The sequence below is a fragment of the Globicephala melas genome, chromosome 8 (assembly GCF_963455315.2).
Source record: "Globicephala melas chromosome 8, mGloMel1.2, whole genome shotgun sequence".
NCBI classification, from domain to species: domain Eukaryota; kingdom Metazoa; phylum Chordata; class Mammalia; order Artiodactyla; family Delphinidae; genus Globicephala; species Globicephala melas.
Window position 1 is genome coordinate 11217836 of NC_083321.1, and position 19190 is coordinate 11237025.

The 19190-nt window shown below is 34.9% G+C and overlaps 1 protein-coding gene across 2 annotated transcripts in view; it reads right to left on the bottom strand.

The window, feature by feature from the left end:
• ZFP91 (ZFP91 zinc finger protein, atypical E3 ubiquitin ligase) overlaps window positions 1–19190 on the bottom strand; it is a 29677-nt gene that overhangs the window by 8228 nt on the left and 2259 nt on the right. Inside the window, exons 2-6 of one of the 2 annotated variants that reach the window (XM_030849318.3) lie at window positions 15959–15987; window positions 2149–2358; window positions 1857–1893; window positions 1383–1484; window positions 342–476 (exon numbers count right to left, since the gene is read on the bottom strand). In XM_030849318.3, coding sequence (XP_030705178.1) covers window positions 342–476; window positions 1383–1484; window positions 1857–1893; window positions 2149–2358; window positions 15959–15987 — 513 coding nt within the window. Of the gene's footprint in view, window positions 1–341; window positions 477–1382; window positions 1488–1856; window positions 1894–2148; window positions 2359–15958; window positions 15988–19190 lie in introns of both variants that reach the window. The other variant, XM_030849317.3, reaches the window with a different exon arrangement.

The window sequence follows — 19190 nt, forward strand, 5'->3', positions numbered from 1 at the left end:
TAATTGTTAGCTAAAAGTTTTCACCTGATCAAGGTTATTACATCATTTGCTTTATTTGCCCCTCTTCTGAGGATCCATATTTGCCATACTCTTCTTGCTGCCTCTACCTCCTCGGCATCCCTAGAGCTATTATTGTCCTACCCACTCAACTGAACGTCTCTTAAGTATTGCTTTGAATTAAACTTTTGAAGCTTTTGAGCAGAGTCTTTCCAATGAAATTGTCAGCTGCTTGAGACAGCAATATGCATATGTCAATATCATTCCTCACACTCCTACCCTTTTTCCACTAGTGGCTTGAAAATCTGTTAAATTTCCATTTTTAGTAGGAATTGCCTACTCACTTCCTAGGAGGCTCCTCATCTTCTCTAATTTCATTCTCTTCTTCTTTCACCTCTACCTCTACTTCCACTTTTATTTCTTTCTTCTCTTTCTCTTCTTTCACCTTCCCTGATTTTCTCCGTGGCTTTGGGGTTTCCCTGAAAATACAAATACATTTCAATACTGGTATCCAGCAAAGGACCCTTTCAAGGACAACTGTGACAAAAGGGTAAAGCCAGGAGTTATCAATGATTTATTATAAAATTATGCTCCTCAGGCTTCCCTGGTGGCACAGTGGTTAAGAATCGCCTGCCAATTCTGGTCCGGGAAGATCCCACATGCTGCGGAGCAACTAAGCCCGCGCGCCGCAACTACTGAAGCCCACACGCCTACAGCCCATGCTCCGCAACAAGAGAAGCCACCGCAATGAGAAGCCTGTGCACCGTAACGAAGAGTAGCCCCTGCTTGCCACAACTAGAGAAAGCCCGCTCGCCACAACTAGAGAAAGCCCACACACAGCAATGAAGACCCAAGGCAACCAAAAATAAATAAATAAAATAAATTTAAAAAAGAGAATATGTTCATAATATATAAAATGAATAAATGCAAAATTTTAAAAATTAAAATAAAATAAAATTATGCTCCTCAGTCCATGAAATGTGGTTTCCAGCCAGCTATTCCTCATATGTACATCATACATATATTTAGAGCCTATGAGACAACCCGCCCCCTCCGCAAGCTAATAATGCCTTAGAATCAAATCTCACTATAGCTGTAAAGAGAAACAAAAGTAAAAAATTCTAAGTATTCAGGCAATTCATGATACCTTAAGATAAAACAGGCAGACATCATAATAATCTGAATATGATCAAAACAAAGTTCTATAAATGGAAGAGAGGGCTATATGAGGGAGTAATAAGATAATGTTAGATTCGCAAAACAAGTGCATAATTAATTACTCATTTAAAATTAAGTCCATATCCATTAGTTTGGCAACAAGGTGAAATAAAAGCATGCAACGATGCTTTCCTAACTTATTTTTCACTGACAAATCTGAGACATACCTTTCTAAGTGGGGTTTGTAGGTCTCATCCCTTGGATCATCTTTGAACGGTATTTCTTCTTCACTGATCAACATCTCGTCTTCCTCCTCTTCCTCCTCATCACTGCTAAAAAGAAGCAAACAGAGGTTAGAAATTCCAGCTGTATGAATTATATCTGACTTGATTTTATTCAGTAATTTATTTAGAGGTAGCTGAAGATTTACAGTAAGTTATCTAGGATTTTCATGCTTATGGTGTAGTTGGACTGCAATCTAGCTGCTTATCCTAAAGAATAATAATTGAAACAAAAAATACATAAATCCTAGACATGTTATCACTCCATTAAAGGCAAGGCAATGATGGCTCAGTGACACTAAGAGTTAAAAAACAACTGACAATTATTTCAAGTAGAAAACAACTTCTGAGTCATGTGATATGACTGACTGTGTTCTACATCCCCAAGGGCTTAAATACGAAATATGAAAAGTTTCTTACCTAATGCCACCTGGAGACTGATGCTCTTCTGCAACATCTAGAAAAAGTCCAAAACAAAACTTTATCTATGTAGGAATAGATATTTTCTCTCTGCAGCCAAGAGACTCAAACCAAATTACTGCCTAGGGTAATTACACAAAAGGAGAATTATCTGCAAAATGTCAAAAAGGAATCCTTCCTATAACACCACACTTACCCCTGAAAGTTAAGCTGTTCTGGTAAATGTTCAACATTACGTTTAAAATCAACAGGCAACTGGTTAATAAATAACCATACTCTATATTCACTGTACCATAATCAAGCTGATCTGTATTTGGTTCTGACTTGCAGATGAGTTGCAATGAACCAGTCTTGGACCTAGAGCTTCGGGTGTTCTCTGTGTCACGATGCCGAGAGGCAGATGTCCTGCTACTGCTACGCCAGCCCCGGCTAGGCTTAGTTGCAGCAACGGAAACTTCCTGAGGGACGGTAGAACCTTCTTCCTCTTTCTCTTCCTTGGGATCTAAATGAAAACATACATCATTCTTTTAAAGTTTATAGTTAACCAATAACAATCTCTGTATATCTACTCTTACAAATATAGTCAATGGAAAGATGATAAATGGTTTTTTTTCTCCCCCCACCCCGGGGGGGAACCTCAGAATTTTACTGATATAATAGAAACAACAAGACGAGAGTAAAATTTGATAAAACTTATCCTTATTGTCATCAGTCTAAAGAAAAAACTTTGTATGTTGCAAAGTAGTTATTTTACATTTATAGTATATTTTATATATATACTAAAAAATAATGCTAAGAGAAATATACCTAAGATCTAACCTTTTGTTCTATATTTTAACCTTTAGATCTAAGACAGAAGAAACTAAATTGAGTGAGTGGTCCCAAAAAGACCAGATCTACTATAAGAAAGAAGCACACGTCTAGACGATTTAATAATCAAACAATGCTTCAAGTAAGTACTGAAGAGGAATTCCATAAAGAGGAATTCCATGGTAGGAATGCCTTCCCTTGATTCTATTCAATAATTTTACTTAGTATATTAAAAGTGAGCCTATATTGACCATGGAAGATCCTTTTAATAATCTCAGAATGGTAGTCCTTTCTAAGAATAGCACAGAATTTAGGTCTTAAGACTGATACATCTGACTATATAAACATAAAGTTTTCTGCATGGCAAATTCCTCTATAAGCAAAGTCTAACAGCCCAACAGAAAAACGGCAACTCAGTAAAAACATATGGTTTTCAGATATATGAACAAACAAAAACAATGACAACAAAGCTCAATCCACTCATAACAAGAGAAACTCAAATGAAAATCATATTGCTGTAGCATATTGGCAATGATCCAAATGTTTGTATTGGCAAGGCTGTAGGAAAATAGGAACTCTTAATAGAGATAACAGTGTGAACACCAGCAAAACCTTTCTATAAAGGACAATCTGGCAACATCTATCAAAATTATAAGTACATATACCTTTTCACGTTCATTTCAACTACTAGGAATTTACCCTACAAAACTATAATCACACTTATAAAACCCACATCCATAAAGTGTCCAAATATTATATATATGTGTGTATACCCGTGGTATAAATAAATAAATCTATGTATTTATATCTATATATCACAACAACACTTCTGGACAAATTTCAAGAAATTGAGATAAATACTGGTCACCTTCCAGGGGAAGGTCCAAAAATACTTCCAGTAATTCCACCTCAAAGTATCTACCCTAGGAAAATGAACTGGCACATGGAGGTTCACTATAACATGTTTATAATAGCCAAAATATGGAAACAACCTAACTCTCCACATTAAGGAGCCACTGTTTATAAATAAACCATGATATATCACCAAGATAGAATAAAACATATGGAGGTATCTGTAAAGAATGACATGGAATTACTGGCAAAAATGTTGTTAAATGGAAAAAATAAAACTTCATACACACACACACACATATAGTATGGTAATTTTTTTTGCTTAACCTTTAAAAAAATGATCTGAAAAACTATAGTTTCCTCCACTATGGAACAAGGTGGTGACTGGGGGATATTTCAGCTTTAACTACACTGTTTGAAAGTTTTATGAGAACATATTAAGGTAATGAAATAACATTCATTTGAAATGCAGATATGAATAGCAGTGGGAACTTTAAAAAAAACAGACATAATTGTTAAATCAGATATACGTTTCCTTTGATTTCCCTTTCACCATTAAAATGTCTTTCTTACCTTTCTACTATCTGAGCTACTTCAAGTATCAAAATAATAATAATAAAAAGTTTACAGTTGAAAATATCTTAAAGATTAACTAGTCTAAGTACAATCCAATGAATTTTCCCCTTAAAGTAACTGGAATGCCAATGAAGACAACTTGTTCAAGATCACAAAGTTATCTAAGCAGACTTGGATTTTAAAATCCTGTCTTGAGACTAGTAATCAAGGACTTCTACATGTAGGTCATGGCTGCTTTTAAGAAAATTTCTTCAAAGGGAGCAATTCAATACCCTCCATAAAGTACTGAACATTAAATAATGAGGAGAAAATTATTTCTTTTACTCAACCCAGCTACGCTAATTTGGACTTTAAACCTATTCCATAACTTCCTATACTCAATAAAGCTCTTTTATACTTCACGATGAAAGGACTGTATGCCTACATCTTCTCATACTGTGGATATTATCCACTGGACAAATAACAGCAATTTGATGAGAACTGCTTATCCTTATAGAGCATAATAGCCTATTTTATTGAATAACATACCCATTCCGTAAAACTCTATAGTTTAAAAACAAAGCATTGTCAGAGAGTGACATCAGCAAAAATGTCCCTTTTCAGAAACACACACACACACCACACACCTGCCAGAATCAACTTTGTAAGAACTATGGGATATAGTCATAGGTTTACAGCAACCAAGTAAACACTGAAGCAAGAAAAAAGTTAAACAAGCCACGTAAGGAAATCTCTGTCAAATCACACGTTGGGCACAAGCTTAACCAAGCAGAGCCTTTAGAGAGACCACACAAGACAAAGAATATGATTTTTTAAAATATGGTCAAACAGCTAAAGGAAATCACTGACAAAGAACTAAAGGAAATCAGGAGAATGATGTCTCAACAAATAGAAAAGTGCCAACAAAAAGACAGTAATTATAAAAAGGAACGAAACAAATTCTAGGGCTGAAAAGTATAATATCTGCAATCATTAAACAGCAGATCTGAGAAAGGAGACAAATCAGCAAACTTTAAGACAGGTCACAACTGAGAGCATCTAGTCCGAAGAATAGAAAGAAAAGAATGAAGAAAAATTAACAGAGAAGAAGAGACCTGTGGGGGACCATTAAGCAAATCAACATACAGAGTTCCAGAAGGAGAGCAGAGAATGGAGCAGAAAGAATACTTGGAGAAATAAAGGATAAAAATGCCCCCAAATCTAAAAAAAAAACACAATTCTACACAGACAAGAAACTCCACATCCTCCTTGCAAGTAATGTTACATTCACAGGTACTCAGCATCTTTTGGGGGGAAACAAACTGATAGCAAGTGGCTCCATCAATATCAGACAAAACAGACTGCAAGCCAAAACACTGTTCTAAGAGTCAAAGAGGGACGCTGTATATTAATAAAAGGGTCAATCAATCAAGAAGATACAAGAATTATAAACCTATACATACCTAATATATGAAGCAAAAAATGACAGAATTGAAGGGAGAAATAGGTATTACTAAGATAATTTGGAAACTTCAATATCTTACTTTCAGTAATGAATAAAATGACTACTCAGAAATTCAAATAGGAAATGAGGACCTGAGCAACACTATTAAAACAAAATTAAACCTAACAGATATATAATACTTCACCCCAAAACAACAGAATACACCATTTTCCCAAGTACACACAGAAGGTTCTCCAGAGTAGACCATATACTAAGCCACTCAAGTAATTTAAAAAGATTGAGGGACTTCCCTGACACCACGCTTCCACTGCAGGGGGCAAGGGTTCGATCTCTGGTCGGGGAACTAAGATCCTGCCTGCCATGGGGTGTGGCCAACCACCACCACCACAACCACAAAACAAAAGAACAACATATCATAAAACATGGGCTGCAGAAAAAGCAGTGTTCTGAGGGAAATTTATAGACATCAATGGCTACATTAAAATAGAAAAAAAAATCACATGTCTAATCAATAACCTAACTTCACACCTTAAAGAAAAAGGGGGCAGAAAGGAGCAAACCAACCCAAAGCTAGCAAAACGAAGGAAATAAAGAGTAGAGCAGAGATATCTAAGAAAATAGTAGACCAACAGAGAAAAATCAATGAAACCAAAAGTTAGTTCCTTGAAAAGATCAACAAAATTGACAAACCTTTAGCTAGAGGGAGGGGAAAAAAAGAGGAGGCTCAAATTACCAAAAATCTGAACACACTTCTAAGAAGTGAAGACACTGAATTAGTAGTCAGAAACCTCCCAGTGAAAGAAAAGGCCAGGAGGAACCACTTCCCAACTCATTCTGTAAGGCCAGCATAACTCTGATACCAAAGCCAGACAAAGACATCACAAGAAAACTACAGACCAGTATTCCTGCAAACCAAATCCAGCACATATTAAGACTATGCAGCACATTAAAACTATGATCAAGTGGGATGCATCCCAGGATTATGAGAGCAGTTCAACACACAAAAATCAACTGATGTAATATACCACACTAATAGAATGAAGGAAAAAAGAACCCACACGATCATCTCAATTGATTCAGAAAAAGCATTTAACAAAATCAACAAACTTTCAAGATAAGAATGCACAATAAACTAGGAATAGACTAGAACTTCCTCAACCTGATAAAAGGCATTTATCAAACCCCTAGAGCTAATAAACTCACTGGCAAAAGACTGAAAACTCTTTCCCTAAGATCAGAAACAAAATAAGGATGCCCTTTCCCTCCACTTCTATTTAACACTGTACTGGAAGTTCCAGTCAGAGCATTAGACAAGAGAGAAAAAAGGCACATATATAGGAGGAGGAAGTAAAACTCCTCTATTTGCAAATGAAATGACCTTATTTCTAACGAATCTGCAAAAAAACCCCCAAACTATTAAAGGTAATACACAAATTTAGCAAAGTTGCAGAATACAAGATAAACAGACAAAAATTACTTTAACTATACCAGCAATGAGCAATCCAAAAAGGGAGTTAAGAAAATTATTCCATTTACAATTCAATCAAAAAGAAAAAAACTACTTAAATATTGCTGAAATGGCAATATTCCCCAAATAGATCTACAGATTGAATATAGTCCCTATCAAAATCTCAGCTTCCTTTTTCGCAGAAATTGAAAATGTGATCCTAAAATTCATAGGAAAATGCAAGGCGCCTAGACTAGCCGAAACAATCTTAAAAGTGAATTGGAGGACTCACTTTGTCCAATCTCAAAAGTTACTACAAAGCTACAGTAATCAATCAGTACTACAGTGTGGGACTGGCATAAGGATGGACATAAAGACCAATGGAACTGTACTGAGAGTCCAGATATAAACCCATACGTCTATGGTCAAATAATTTTCGACGTGGTTGCCAAGACCATTAACGGGGAAAGAATAGCTTCTTCAACAAATGGATATCCACATGCAAAGAATGAAGCTGGACCCTTACCTTATACTATACACAAAAATTAACTCAAAATGGATCAAAGACCTAATTGTAAGAGCTAACACTAAGTAACTCTTAGAAATGAAGAAAATCTACGGAATGGAAAAAAATATTTGCAGGTCATATATCTAGAGTCTAATATCCAGAATATAAAAAACTCTCAATTTAACAACAAAAGACAAACCATCCAATTAAAAAATGGGCAAAGGAATTGAACAGTTATTTCTCCGAAGAAGATACACAAATGGCCAAAAGTCACACAAAAAGATGCTCAATATAAGTCATTAGTGAAATGCAAATCAAAACCACAATGAGATTACCACTTCATACACACTAGGATGGCTACAATAGTAATTTTAAAAATGAGAAATAACAAGTGTAGGAGAGAATGTGGAGAAATTGGAACTCTTGTACATTGCTGGTGGGAATGTAAAATGGTGCAGCCACTGTGGAAAATATCTGGCAGTTCCTCAAAAAAAATAAACATAGAATTACCATACTACCTGGCAATTCCACTCCTGGGTGTATACCCCTAAAGGGGAAAACAGGTATTCAAACAAATACTTGTGCATGGATGTTCCTAACAGTACAATCCACAAATGTGGAAACAAGTGAGATGTCTGTCAAACAATGAATGGATAAACAAACATATCCACACAATGGAATGTTACTCATAAAAAAAGGAATGCAGTACCTTTGGGACTCACATATACACACTGCTATATTTAAAACAGATAACCAACAAGGACCTACTGTATAGCACAGGGAACTCTGCTCAACATTCTGTAATAACCTAAATGGGAAAAGAATTTGAAAAAGAATAGATACATGTATATGTATAACTGAATCACTTTGCTGTATGCCTGAAATTTAACACAACATTGTTAATAAACTATACTCCAATATACAAAAATAAAAAATAAAATAGATTGTTTTTAAAATTCATAAAAAAAAAGGAATGAAGTACCAATAGGTACTACTACATGCCACAACACAGATGAACCTTGAAAATATTATGCTATAGGACAAAAATCAGACACAAAAATCACATATCGTACAATTACATGTACATGAAATATTCAGAATAGAGGTAAATTCAGAGTAATGTTTTAAGGTAACTAAGGTAAAAGCAAATTAATGTTCGTTAGAAGCTAGAAATGGGGGTGGGGTGGGAAATGACTACCTTTAATGGGTATAGGGTCTCCTTTGGTGGGGACAGAGGTGATGGTGGCACAATACTATAAATGTACTAAATGTCACTGAATTCTATGCTTTAAAATGGTTAATTTTGTTACATGGATTTCACCTTAAAAAGAAAATACAAAGGGAAAAAAAGGAGCACTCCAGGTTCTCAGAGTAGAAACTGACAACAGAGGATAACCCACACATTAGGATAATCATGACAAGATAGAAAAGAACCAAGTTCTGTCTGTGTGATGCTTCAAAAACAATTTGTAGTCGTTTCTCATAACAGTAGTTGACTTTGAAGAGGCTCCTTGATACATAAGTGATAAGAAGAGAAAAGAGCCACAGTAGCCCAGGTGAAGGAAGACACCAGGCAAGCCACTGCAGGCACAGTGAATACAACCACGTTCTGGAAAGAGAAAGAAGGGACAAATCAAGAGTGGCTGATGCTATGAATTGAGATAAAAAGATACTGGTACTACTGGCAGGAATGTTTCTCCCAATTCTTCTAGGTACCAAAAGATGAAACATAAAGTAAATTTTCTCAATCCTAGAGCAACCAATAATCCTTTCAAAACAACCTAACATCAAATTCCAAAAGGTGACAGCCATTTTCATCATGACAAAATACTTCAAGTCTTAAGGTTTATCGTAACATGACCTGGTCCTCCTTCAGATTGCCTCATTTTCCTAACTGAGGCTTAGAGAAATTAAATGACTTACCCAAGATTATAGAGCTAACATTGATTTGGGGTAAATAGGGAATAGTTGGTTGATAGGCTGGAAGAAACCAGAGTAAAAGTCTCATCTCTATTTAAATATTTACGTTTCTTTTGGGAAACTAACAAACCTTAAATACTTGTTAAGTGCCTAATATTTTTTCCCTTTTTCTAAACTTAGTCCTCATAATCCTGCCAAGTAATTATTATTTTTATAGATGAGGAAAGCAAGTAACTGACTTTCCCAAGCTCACATATTAAATCGTGGAGCTGAGATTTGAACTCAGGTATATCTACGTCCAAAGTCTATATTCTTTCTACTATACCACATCTAATCATTAAAAGAGGAATGGGAACGTGCCAGTCCAAGAGCTTAATTCAGATTTGGTTCATTTCCACCCAGCCTTAGGTTCAGAGCCAAAAGAGAAGCTCATTTATGTAAGATACTGACCTAAAAGACCACAAGAAGAATTACTTCAAGGAAGTGAATTCTTAATCTAAAACTGCATGTTTAGAACATTCACAGTATCACTACTCACAGTAGCTAGCTAAAAAGTGGATCAACTGATGAACAGATAGATCAAATGGAGTATTTCCATGCAAAGGAATGAAAATATTTATACGTGCTACAACATGGATTAACCTCAAAAATCTTATGCTAAGTGAAAGAAGCCAGACTCAAAACAAACCTCACATATTGTATGTACAAGTTTATATATAAGAATGTCAGAAAAGGCAAATCTATATAGACTGAATTACACACTTAAAAATGTGTGAATTTTAAGGTGTGTAAATTATGCCTCAATAAATATTAATAAAATATGCACTGCAGCACTAGTCATAAAGGCCAGTAACTGAAAACTACCCAAATGCCCATCAGTAGTAAAATGGATAAATTGTGATACATTCCCCCACAATGGAACACTACGTAGCAATGAAAATAAACAATCTATAACAAATACAACATAGAGGAATGTCACATACAGTGAGCAAAAGAGGCCCTACAAAAAGAGAACATAATGTATTATTCCATTTATATAAAATTCAAAAACCTGCACAACTAGTTTGTGCTGTTCAAAGTCAGAATGGTGGTTATACATAGGAGTGGTTGATCATGTTCTGTTTCTTGAGCTGGGTAATGGTTACATGACTGGACTTGCCTTGTGAATATTCATGAAGCAGTACACTTCCAGTAAGTGTACCTTTGTATACGTATGGTATGTCTTGAGCAGCCAATCAATCAGTAAATAAAATCACCTGTAATTGGGGGACACCTGAGAAATATCAAATGTCCTTCAATCAAGTAATAGTTAAATAAACACAGAACATACATATGTAGTCATCATGGTTGGATGCCCACCAAGTATCTAATTCATCTCTTCCTCTCTCCTTAAAGAATCAAATCCACTATTAAAAAGAGGGTAAGCTAATGGTTTTGAAACTGTAGTTTGCAACCTCCTTTGGGTCCCCAATACCCTTTCAAGAAGTTTTCAAGGTCAAAATTCTTCACAAAAAAACCTGTTGGGATTTTGTTTTTGTTTTTTTTTTTTGGCGGTACATGGGCCTCTCACTGTCGCGGCCTCCCTCATCGCGGAGCACAGGCTCCAGACGCGCAGGCTCGTCGGCCACCGCTCACAGGCCCAGCCGCTCCGCGGCATGCGGGACCCTCCTGGACCAGGGCACGAACCCGCGTCCCCTGCATCGGCAGGCGGACCCCCAACCACTGCGCCACCAGGGAAGCCCAAACCTGTTGGGATTTTGACTTGGATTATACTGCATTTATAGATCGATATGAGGAGAAATAACATCTTAACAATATTGAATCTTCAAATTCATGAACAAGGCACATCACTCCATTTATTTAGGTTTTTAATTTCACTCAGCAATGTTTTATACTTTTCAGTGTATAGGCATACTTCACATCTTTTATCAGATTTATCCCTGTTTTGTATTTTTGATACTATTGTAAAAGATATTTTAAAAATTTTATAATTTCAATGTTTTGCTGCTAATACACAGAAATACAATTGATTTTTGTATGTTGATCTTATATCCTGTGGGGTGACTTCAAGAGGCCTTGCAGCTTTTGGACCATTGACCTGAGCCTACCATGACATGAAAATGTGAACTGAAAGGCCACTGAGGAGAGGAACAACTGAGAAATAACAAATTTTTGTATCTTAAACCACTAAGTTTTTGAATGGTTTGTTATACAACAATGCATAAGAGTTTAGAGAGTCACAGTAAAGAAAATGGGGTTTAGAAATTTTCAAAGAGGTAAAGTTACAGAATCAGTCAATAAGAAGGTAGGATGTAAGTTGGGAGTTCAGGATCAAAGAAGTAAGCCACACGCAAGGAAGCAGGCAGGCAAAAGACAACCTCAGTTACCTCTAAGGGAATTAACTGCACTGAAGCTAAAGGGGTATCTGCCTGGATGTAGTTAGATCAACCTGGCTAGTTTTAATTCAGAGGAGCTTGATCCTTCTTGGACTTAAAAGGTCAGGGGTCATTAAATCAGAGAACTTCTTTTTGTCAGAGGTTCTCATCCACCCATGATCTCAGTGTGAGGATAATGTTATGCTTGCACGTAGAGACGGGTGTCTCTTCAGGGGTTTCAGATTCTTATATGCTGAGTGTCGGCTTGCCCACTCAGGACCTTAGGCTTCTTCTGCTTCAGTTTTCTTCTACCAGGGCATTCTGTTGCAACTCTCAATTGGTTCTGGCAGGGAAAGGAATCTCAATATAAAATCACTATTATATATAACAGAATAAACTGTGTTGAGATGGTTCGGATATGCTGAATCATAATCAGCAAATCATTATAAAGTTATTTTTTTATATGGAAGGGACAGAAAGACTCATTTACCTGAGTGATGAAACATCCCATAACTGAAAGGAGCTGATAATCAAGGCTTTCTAAGCCTATGTCACAATCCACACTAACCATAAATGAGGTATGTCTGCACTTCAGGAAGAACCACAGGAGGTCTGGATGTTTGAATTAGAAAAATGGTTTAAAGGTTATGGGGCATTGCCAACATGGAACAAGATGTTGAGCTGATCATTCTCATACTGAGAGAAATAATATGGTTCCTGTTACCTTAAGATGAAGGGCTAGGAAGGAAATAGGATAGATAAAATGCCTATCTAAACTACTGTCAGCCTCTTGAGACGTAAGCATTATAACAGTCAGAACTTGAGTTTCGGAAACCAGATCGTACTACTCTGTGTATTTCGATAATTATCTCTACTTTGTTTTCCATAAATAATTAGTAAAGCCCATTTTGAAATATTAGCCAATCTCAGCAATATTAAAAGAAGTCAGGGAAAGCGAGTCCTTTTAATGTTTCAAGGAAGAATTGTGAAGACAATGTTCTGTACATCCTTTGCACAGAAACTCAAATGGTAAAAATTAAGTTAGATTTTTCTCGTTAGAGTGGGAAAAAAAGGTGGGAATTCCTGTTCTATATATTAAAGGATGACACAAATATTGTTTAAAAATACTGGAAATGAGAGGATAAAAAATAATCAAAGGTATTCCAACTCAGGAAAACAGAAACACTCTGATGAAATTAAAGCTATGAAAGTTATTAACTAGATAAGGCAAATAGTCAAAACTTTAAACAATCTAAGTAACTTCATAGATCTGTTATGAACTCATTTGGTGATTCTGTCTAGGCAATCTTTTCCAAACATCACTACTCCGTAACAGGAAGAGTAACTAAAAACAGTAAAATGATTTTGAATAAAAGATGAGACCCAAACTTTTATACAATCAAATTTTCAAGCACCCAGGATTCCAAACTGTTTCCCATAAGCTCTAATTTCATGAGCTATTCTTTAAATGGAGGAAAAAAAAGAAAAAAAGGAGGGGGTGTCTTATAGGTAATTCTGCATATTTTGGTATTTACATTGCATAGTACCCGAAATCAAAGTCTCTGAGAAGTCCTGCAATAAATAACTTTGATGACTCAAACACTGCCCACATTTATTTGACTCTGTAATATTTGTTATTATCCCATGAAACTCTTGAAACATTTAATAAAGATTAAGATACTACTGTCTCCTTTTTTACGATTTATCTTGGGCAGTTCTGGTTGGAGGTTTGAAAAGTGAAAGAAATTAAAATTAGCAGACAAAGTAATGCTGGGATTATTAATAATTACATTTAGTCAAACCATTCCTTTACTTCATTACCTTAAGTATAACATTGGTTCAAAACAAAGACCGGAATGAAAACATAAAGCCAAGTTAAAAAGGCATTAGCCAGGCCCCATCCCTCAGAATTTCTGCTAACATTCTTGGAAGCTCCACAATGATGGTGATAATCTCTGGCAGTGGTAAACCAAGGTTTCCTTTTTTTATGCGATCACTTGTTGAATGAATTAATAAACACTATTCGCAAAGCAACTTTCCATTCTTTTACATATACCCATCAGGGTTAAAGAAATGTAGTAGGAACAGGGACCTACACTAATATGTTTCTTTACTATTATTTCAGCTTGAAAAATGAACATGGCATTTTGCAATTTAATAATTTAGAAACAACGGCAAGCTGTCTTTTTGTGTGTGCCAAGTCATTTATTCTAACACGTCCAAAGTTCTTATCTTTAGTTGAAGGGCAGCACATAATTTCAAGTTGTTTGGAGTAAATAAGAGTAAAAACAATCCTGAAAACATCTTTTCAATGTAAGAAAACAAAAAGATAGCTGTACCTTTAGAAAACCAGCCTCCATTTCTTTATTCACTATCTAGTTGTATAAGATAAGATATACTTCTGTACCTATATATACTGTTCATAGAGTTGAACAGCTACTGTACAAGTAAACTAATGCAGAGACTGAGATGGGGGTTGGAGAGTATTTCTTGGAAATTTTACAAACTTAACAACAGCTACCTTTTATTGAGTCCTTACTGGATTCAGTGTATTGGATTATTTGCAATAAAAGGAAGAACTTGAATTCAAACCCTGAGCTCTAACTCTAGATCCAGAGTATTTAACTAGTGGATTAAAGTGGGATTGATTTAGACTGAATTAACCACAATGCAGTTTTAATCTCTCCTCAACTGCAAATCTGTACATAACATGCCAACCTCTGGTTTAAGAAACTGACACAAACAGTGATTAATTTATCTCCAGCAGGGTTCAAAATTTCCACCGTATTCTGTGACCTCGCCTCAAGACAACCCAAAATAATTTCTTTAGACGTAGTCTTTAGACACAGGAGGTACTTTTAGCTCTGATAAAGGCAGGTTGCGGTTTTTGCTTTTTGTCTTAATAGAAACTGCTCTGGTACCTGACTGCCACCTGTCTACATTTCCCCCTCATCCTAAAATTTCTAAAATGATCTCTGAGTAAGGAACACAAGACTTTCCATTCTTAGCAGACATATTCTAATTTCTAAGTATCAACAGCAACAAAATCCAAAACTTGCTAAACAAAATAGTCATGCAAAACTTTCTACACAAAAAACTTGCCTAGTACAAAATACTTACGCCTGGTATACTATGAAATATTAGCCTTAGATTCTAAAATTCAGAGAAAAAAGAAACCTGGTCACTGACGTCTAATTATTTACAAAGCAGCCACCAATTCAAGTTACTGGTTCCTAACCACACTGTCATTCTTCTCAATGGCATCAATTCAGGTTTTACACTTGCCTTATACATATTTGCAAAGCATTCTTTGTAAAAGAAAAGTCTACGTAAGAAAAGTAAGTATTTATGTTATATATATACATAATGAATTAACTGATCAATCCTTTAGGACTGGACCAAGACCAGACACTGTAAATGAAATATGCTTAAAAGTATCTCTGTTCCAGTTTTAAGAAGGACGCTGTGTATCTGAATGCAGCATCAAGGAACACAGCCAATAACTAGGGGAAAAAAATTTAATAAATGAGCAACTGGCCCAACATGACAGGGGCAATTTTAATAACCCCATCTGCAAAGCCAGAATAGTCTTTTTAAAAAAGCATTTAAAAGGATAAAGTGAACATCAGCTTCCCTTCATAATCCAGATAAGCAGAAGAGTACATTTAATACATGTATTTGGTTTGCTTTTTGAAAGACCTAATGACCCGATTTAATTATTCACCAGGCTAAAATCTTAGAAAACTCTTCTCTCCACATTCTTCAAACTGCATTTATAACATGAGTCTCTACAAGCATCAAGAGTTTGTCTATACTCTACTCTCTATACTCTGTATATATAGTCTACATATACTCTGTCGATATATGCTGTCTATATCATTCCTCTCTGTTACTTTACTGAAAAACCAAATAGTTTTAAAAATTGCAATAAAGTGACATCAAATAATCTGATTTCCCATTATTAGGTTTCTAAATAATGCCAAAATGTTCCACTTGCCCAAACCTGCTGCTAATTTAAATAGGTTCTATCTACTCCAGTAATTCTTTACTAAATAAAAGTCACTTTTAAATAGGAACAATTTGAATTATTAGGCTGAAGCTCATTCTAATTTCTATCAGATTATAAAGCAGTCATATAATGTACATGAGGTAAGAATGACTCAGTCTTACCTTTGTCAGATGATACTTTTTCTGTGCATCTGAAAGAAAAGAGAATCAAATATTAAATGAATAATCTTGCACACTTTCTTAAAACACAAATATTTACCTCTTTCAGGTTCATCTCCAGAGTGATGCAGAAAACATCTAGAGTAGTACTGTCCAACAGAACTTTCTGGAGTGATGAAAATATTCTACATCTGCACTGTCCAATACGGTAGTTGCCATGTGGCTACTGAGTGCCTAAAACAGCTATGTAACTGAGGAACTGAATTTTCAGTTCTGATTAACGTAAATTTAAATAGCCACATGTAGCTATCATATTTGACAGCACACAGCTAGAGTATCATTCAAAAGTTGTTTTTAACTGTAAAAAGATATTAATACAAAGAAAATATTGCTAATTTTGTTGTATTAAATGGTCATAAGAGAAAAATGTCCTTATTCTACACAAATGCAGTAACTTGGGGTGAAATGAAATAATGTTTGAGATTTCCTCTAAAACACTTCTACCGAAAGAAAACGAGGGGGAAGGGGGATAAAGGTAGCAAGCATGGCAAAATCTCAATTGTTAAATTTAGGTGATAAATACTGGGGTTTCAATATACTATTTCTCTACTTTGTGTTTATTTGACAATTTTCATAATAAAAATTTAATGAACCTAAAAGAAAACCCTAAAATTATTCATTTGTTAAACCCAAGTCAAAATCTATTTCTAAAAAGGCAACAGACTGGACCTCAGAAATAAATGTAACTTGCACTTTACAAATTGGAGAGGAACAGTAAAGAGGCTAATGTGTAATAAAATACTGGCTAAAAAAAAGTCATCCCCATGTTTTTAATTCAGGAAAATTTCTATCACACATAACTGTCGAGTAAGGTATAATGAATCCCCTCACAGCCATTACCCACATTCAAAGTTGACATGTCTTGGATCTTTACCATAAAGATGCCACACAGCATCTCTGAGCAGTACAGTTTTCTCTTTTTCTCTGAAAGCAAACCTAACACAAATGAAGACTCTTATGTTACAAAAGAATATCTAAACAATTACAGAAGCCACCGCATAATATAAATATTCTGTTCTCTTTAGAAAGACGAGATATCATTTTCTCATCCCATTTTTTAAATAAAGCTTGGTATAACTTTAAATTATGTTATTAATGTCCCAATTAACAACTAACACAAGAATACTGCTAACCATGTTAACTCTAAATGAAAAGTACAGAAACAATTGTTAGATCTTGAAACACTATACAATTAACTTTCTGAAAACCTTCTGGAATGGTTCAATATTTCTTTTACCACACTGATCACTGTTAAGAGGAAAACTCAGGATTTCAGGCTTAAATACAATTGAAGCCTTCTCCAAAGAGTCAAGAAAAGTTTTTCCAATTCAGAATGTTACTGCCTCTTCATTCTCACTATTATGACCATTGCCTTTTCCTTACAAAAGCAGCAAGAAAGTATCATGCTAAGGTTTACTATCATTTTACTTTCAGCAAGAAAATAAACCCAAAATGGAACTCCATATACCAGAAAACAGAGCAGTATTTGTTTCCTTCATTTGTAACCCATCTGAGCCTGTAGGTTTACCTCTAGTAATATTCAGTTTTAGCCTGTATTCCCTGTGGTGAGGAAAGAACACCTTTCCTCAACAGCTAAATGAGAAATTAAAAAAAAAAAAGTATTTAAGTGTTAAATTCTGAAATGCATCAGATAACTAAAGGACTTATTATCACATGGGAGAAAGAAAATAAGCCTTTTACATTTAAAGTAGTCTTATTTTAACAATATATTGTTTCCATATTAGCAGAAAGCAAGAATGTTTTAACTTATGAATCAGAAATAAGCTGGAGTGTGTGGGTGTGTGTGTATATATATAAATTCCCATATACATATACACACACACATATACATTTTTAAGTTAGATGAGTATATAAACATCTGTATTTGAAACACATATACATTTTTAAGTTAGATGAGTATATAAACATCTGCATTTGAAACATAAGAATGTTAACTCCAGAGTTTATTGGTTAAAATACAGCAAATGAAAAGCCTAATTCTTAGTACTGATATATAATCTTTCTCCAAATTTGGTTTATCTTTCCTTAATATTAGCCTTTAAGTTTTAATTTATAATGATTATAGATTTAACTTCATGCCTTTATCTTGAGCACATTCACTGAAAAATTCTTTATTTCCCTTCACAAAGAGTTCCTACTCTTTTCATTAATTTCTGAACATTTCAATGCAAATAGAAAAGTTGTTATAAGCTTAGGAAAGTTTCTAAAAATGATAATTATCATCTAACTATAAAGCTCATTTCACAAATCATAAATTATCAACTAAAGATGAAGCATATTTAAGGAGATTAAGTGACTTGCCCAAGGTCACTTAGTAAGCAGTAGAAAGCAATGTTTTTTCCTCTGTTATTTTGCCTTGTAAGAGGAAAAGAGGTTACAATCAATCCAAGTCTCTGTATTTACTGACATTATTAAGCTACTGTACACTCTGCTGTCTCTTCTATCAAGAGAAACAAATGTAGGTTTAACAGCTGATGACTGGGAATTTATTGGGGGAAATGTTATTTGGAAAGTAGGGCTGAATCAAGGTGAGAAGGCACTAGACCAGGGTTCAGTAAACTGAAATGTCTTAAAGGACTGTTTCTCACTTAATTAGTTTCAAAATTTATTTTATCATTCTGAAAACCTGTAAACCATGTACACATTTGACAAATCTCCACTAATCAATGCATCTTCCTCCTTTACTGCAAAGTCCTTGAGGATAAAGTCCATGTCTCATTTCCCTTTATAAACCCTGGGTCAACACAGTACCAGGACCAGTTACTGCTCAATCAAGGTTGGAGCTGAAATGCTTTAGTTCTTTGATTTCCAGGGCATGCAGTAAATTGAAAATGTGTAACAAAAAAATTATTACAATGAAAATGTATTGTAACAATCCAATCAAAACTGGATTTTATATATATATATATATATATATATAATTAAGAGAGAGTTCTGAGGCTAAGTGAAGGTAAAAGAACACTACTCTCTTTTATGATATTGGATGACAGAGAAAGGGACTTTAAGAATTAAGACTATTCTTCCCTCCCCACAAGGAATACTGTGAGGAAAAAAACTGAAGGGGTTTAATTAAGTCATCTTCATCCAAGTTCAACTACAGTAACATTTATAATGTGGAAATAAAAAAAGACTCATTAGTACTTTTTTGCCAAGA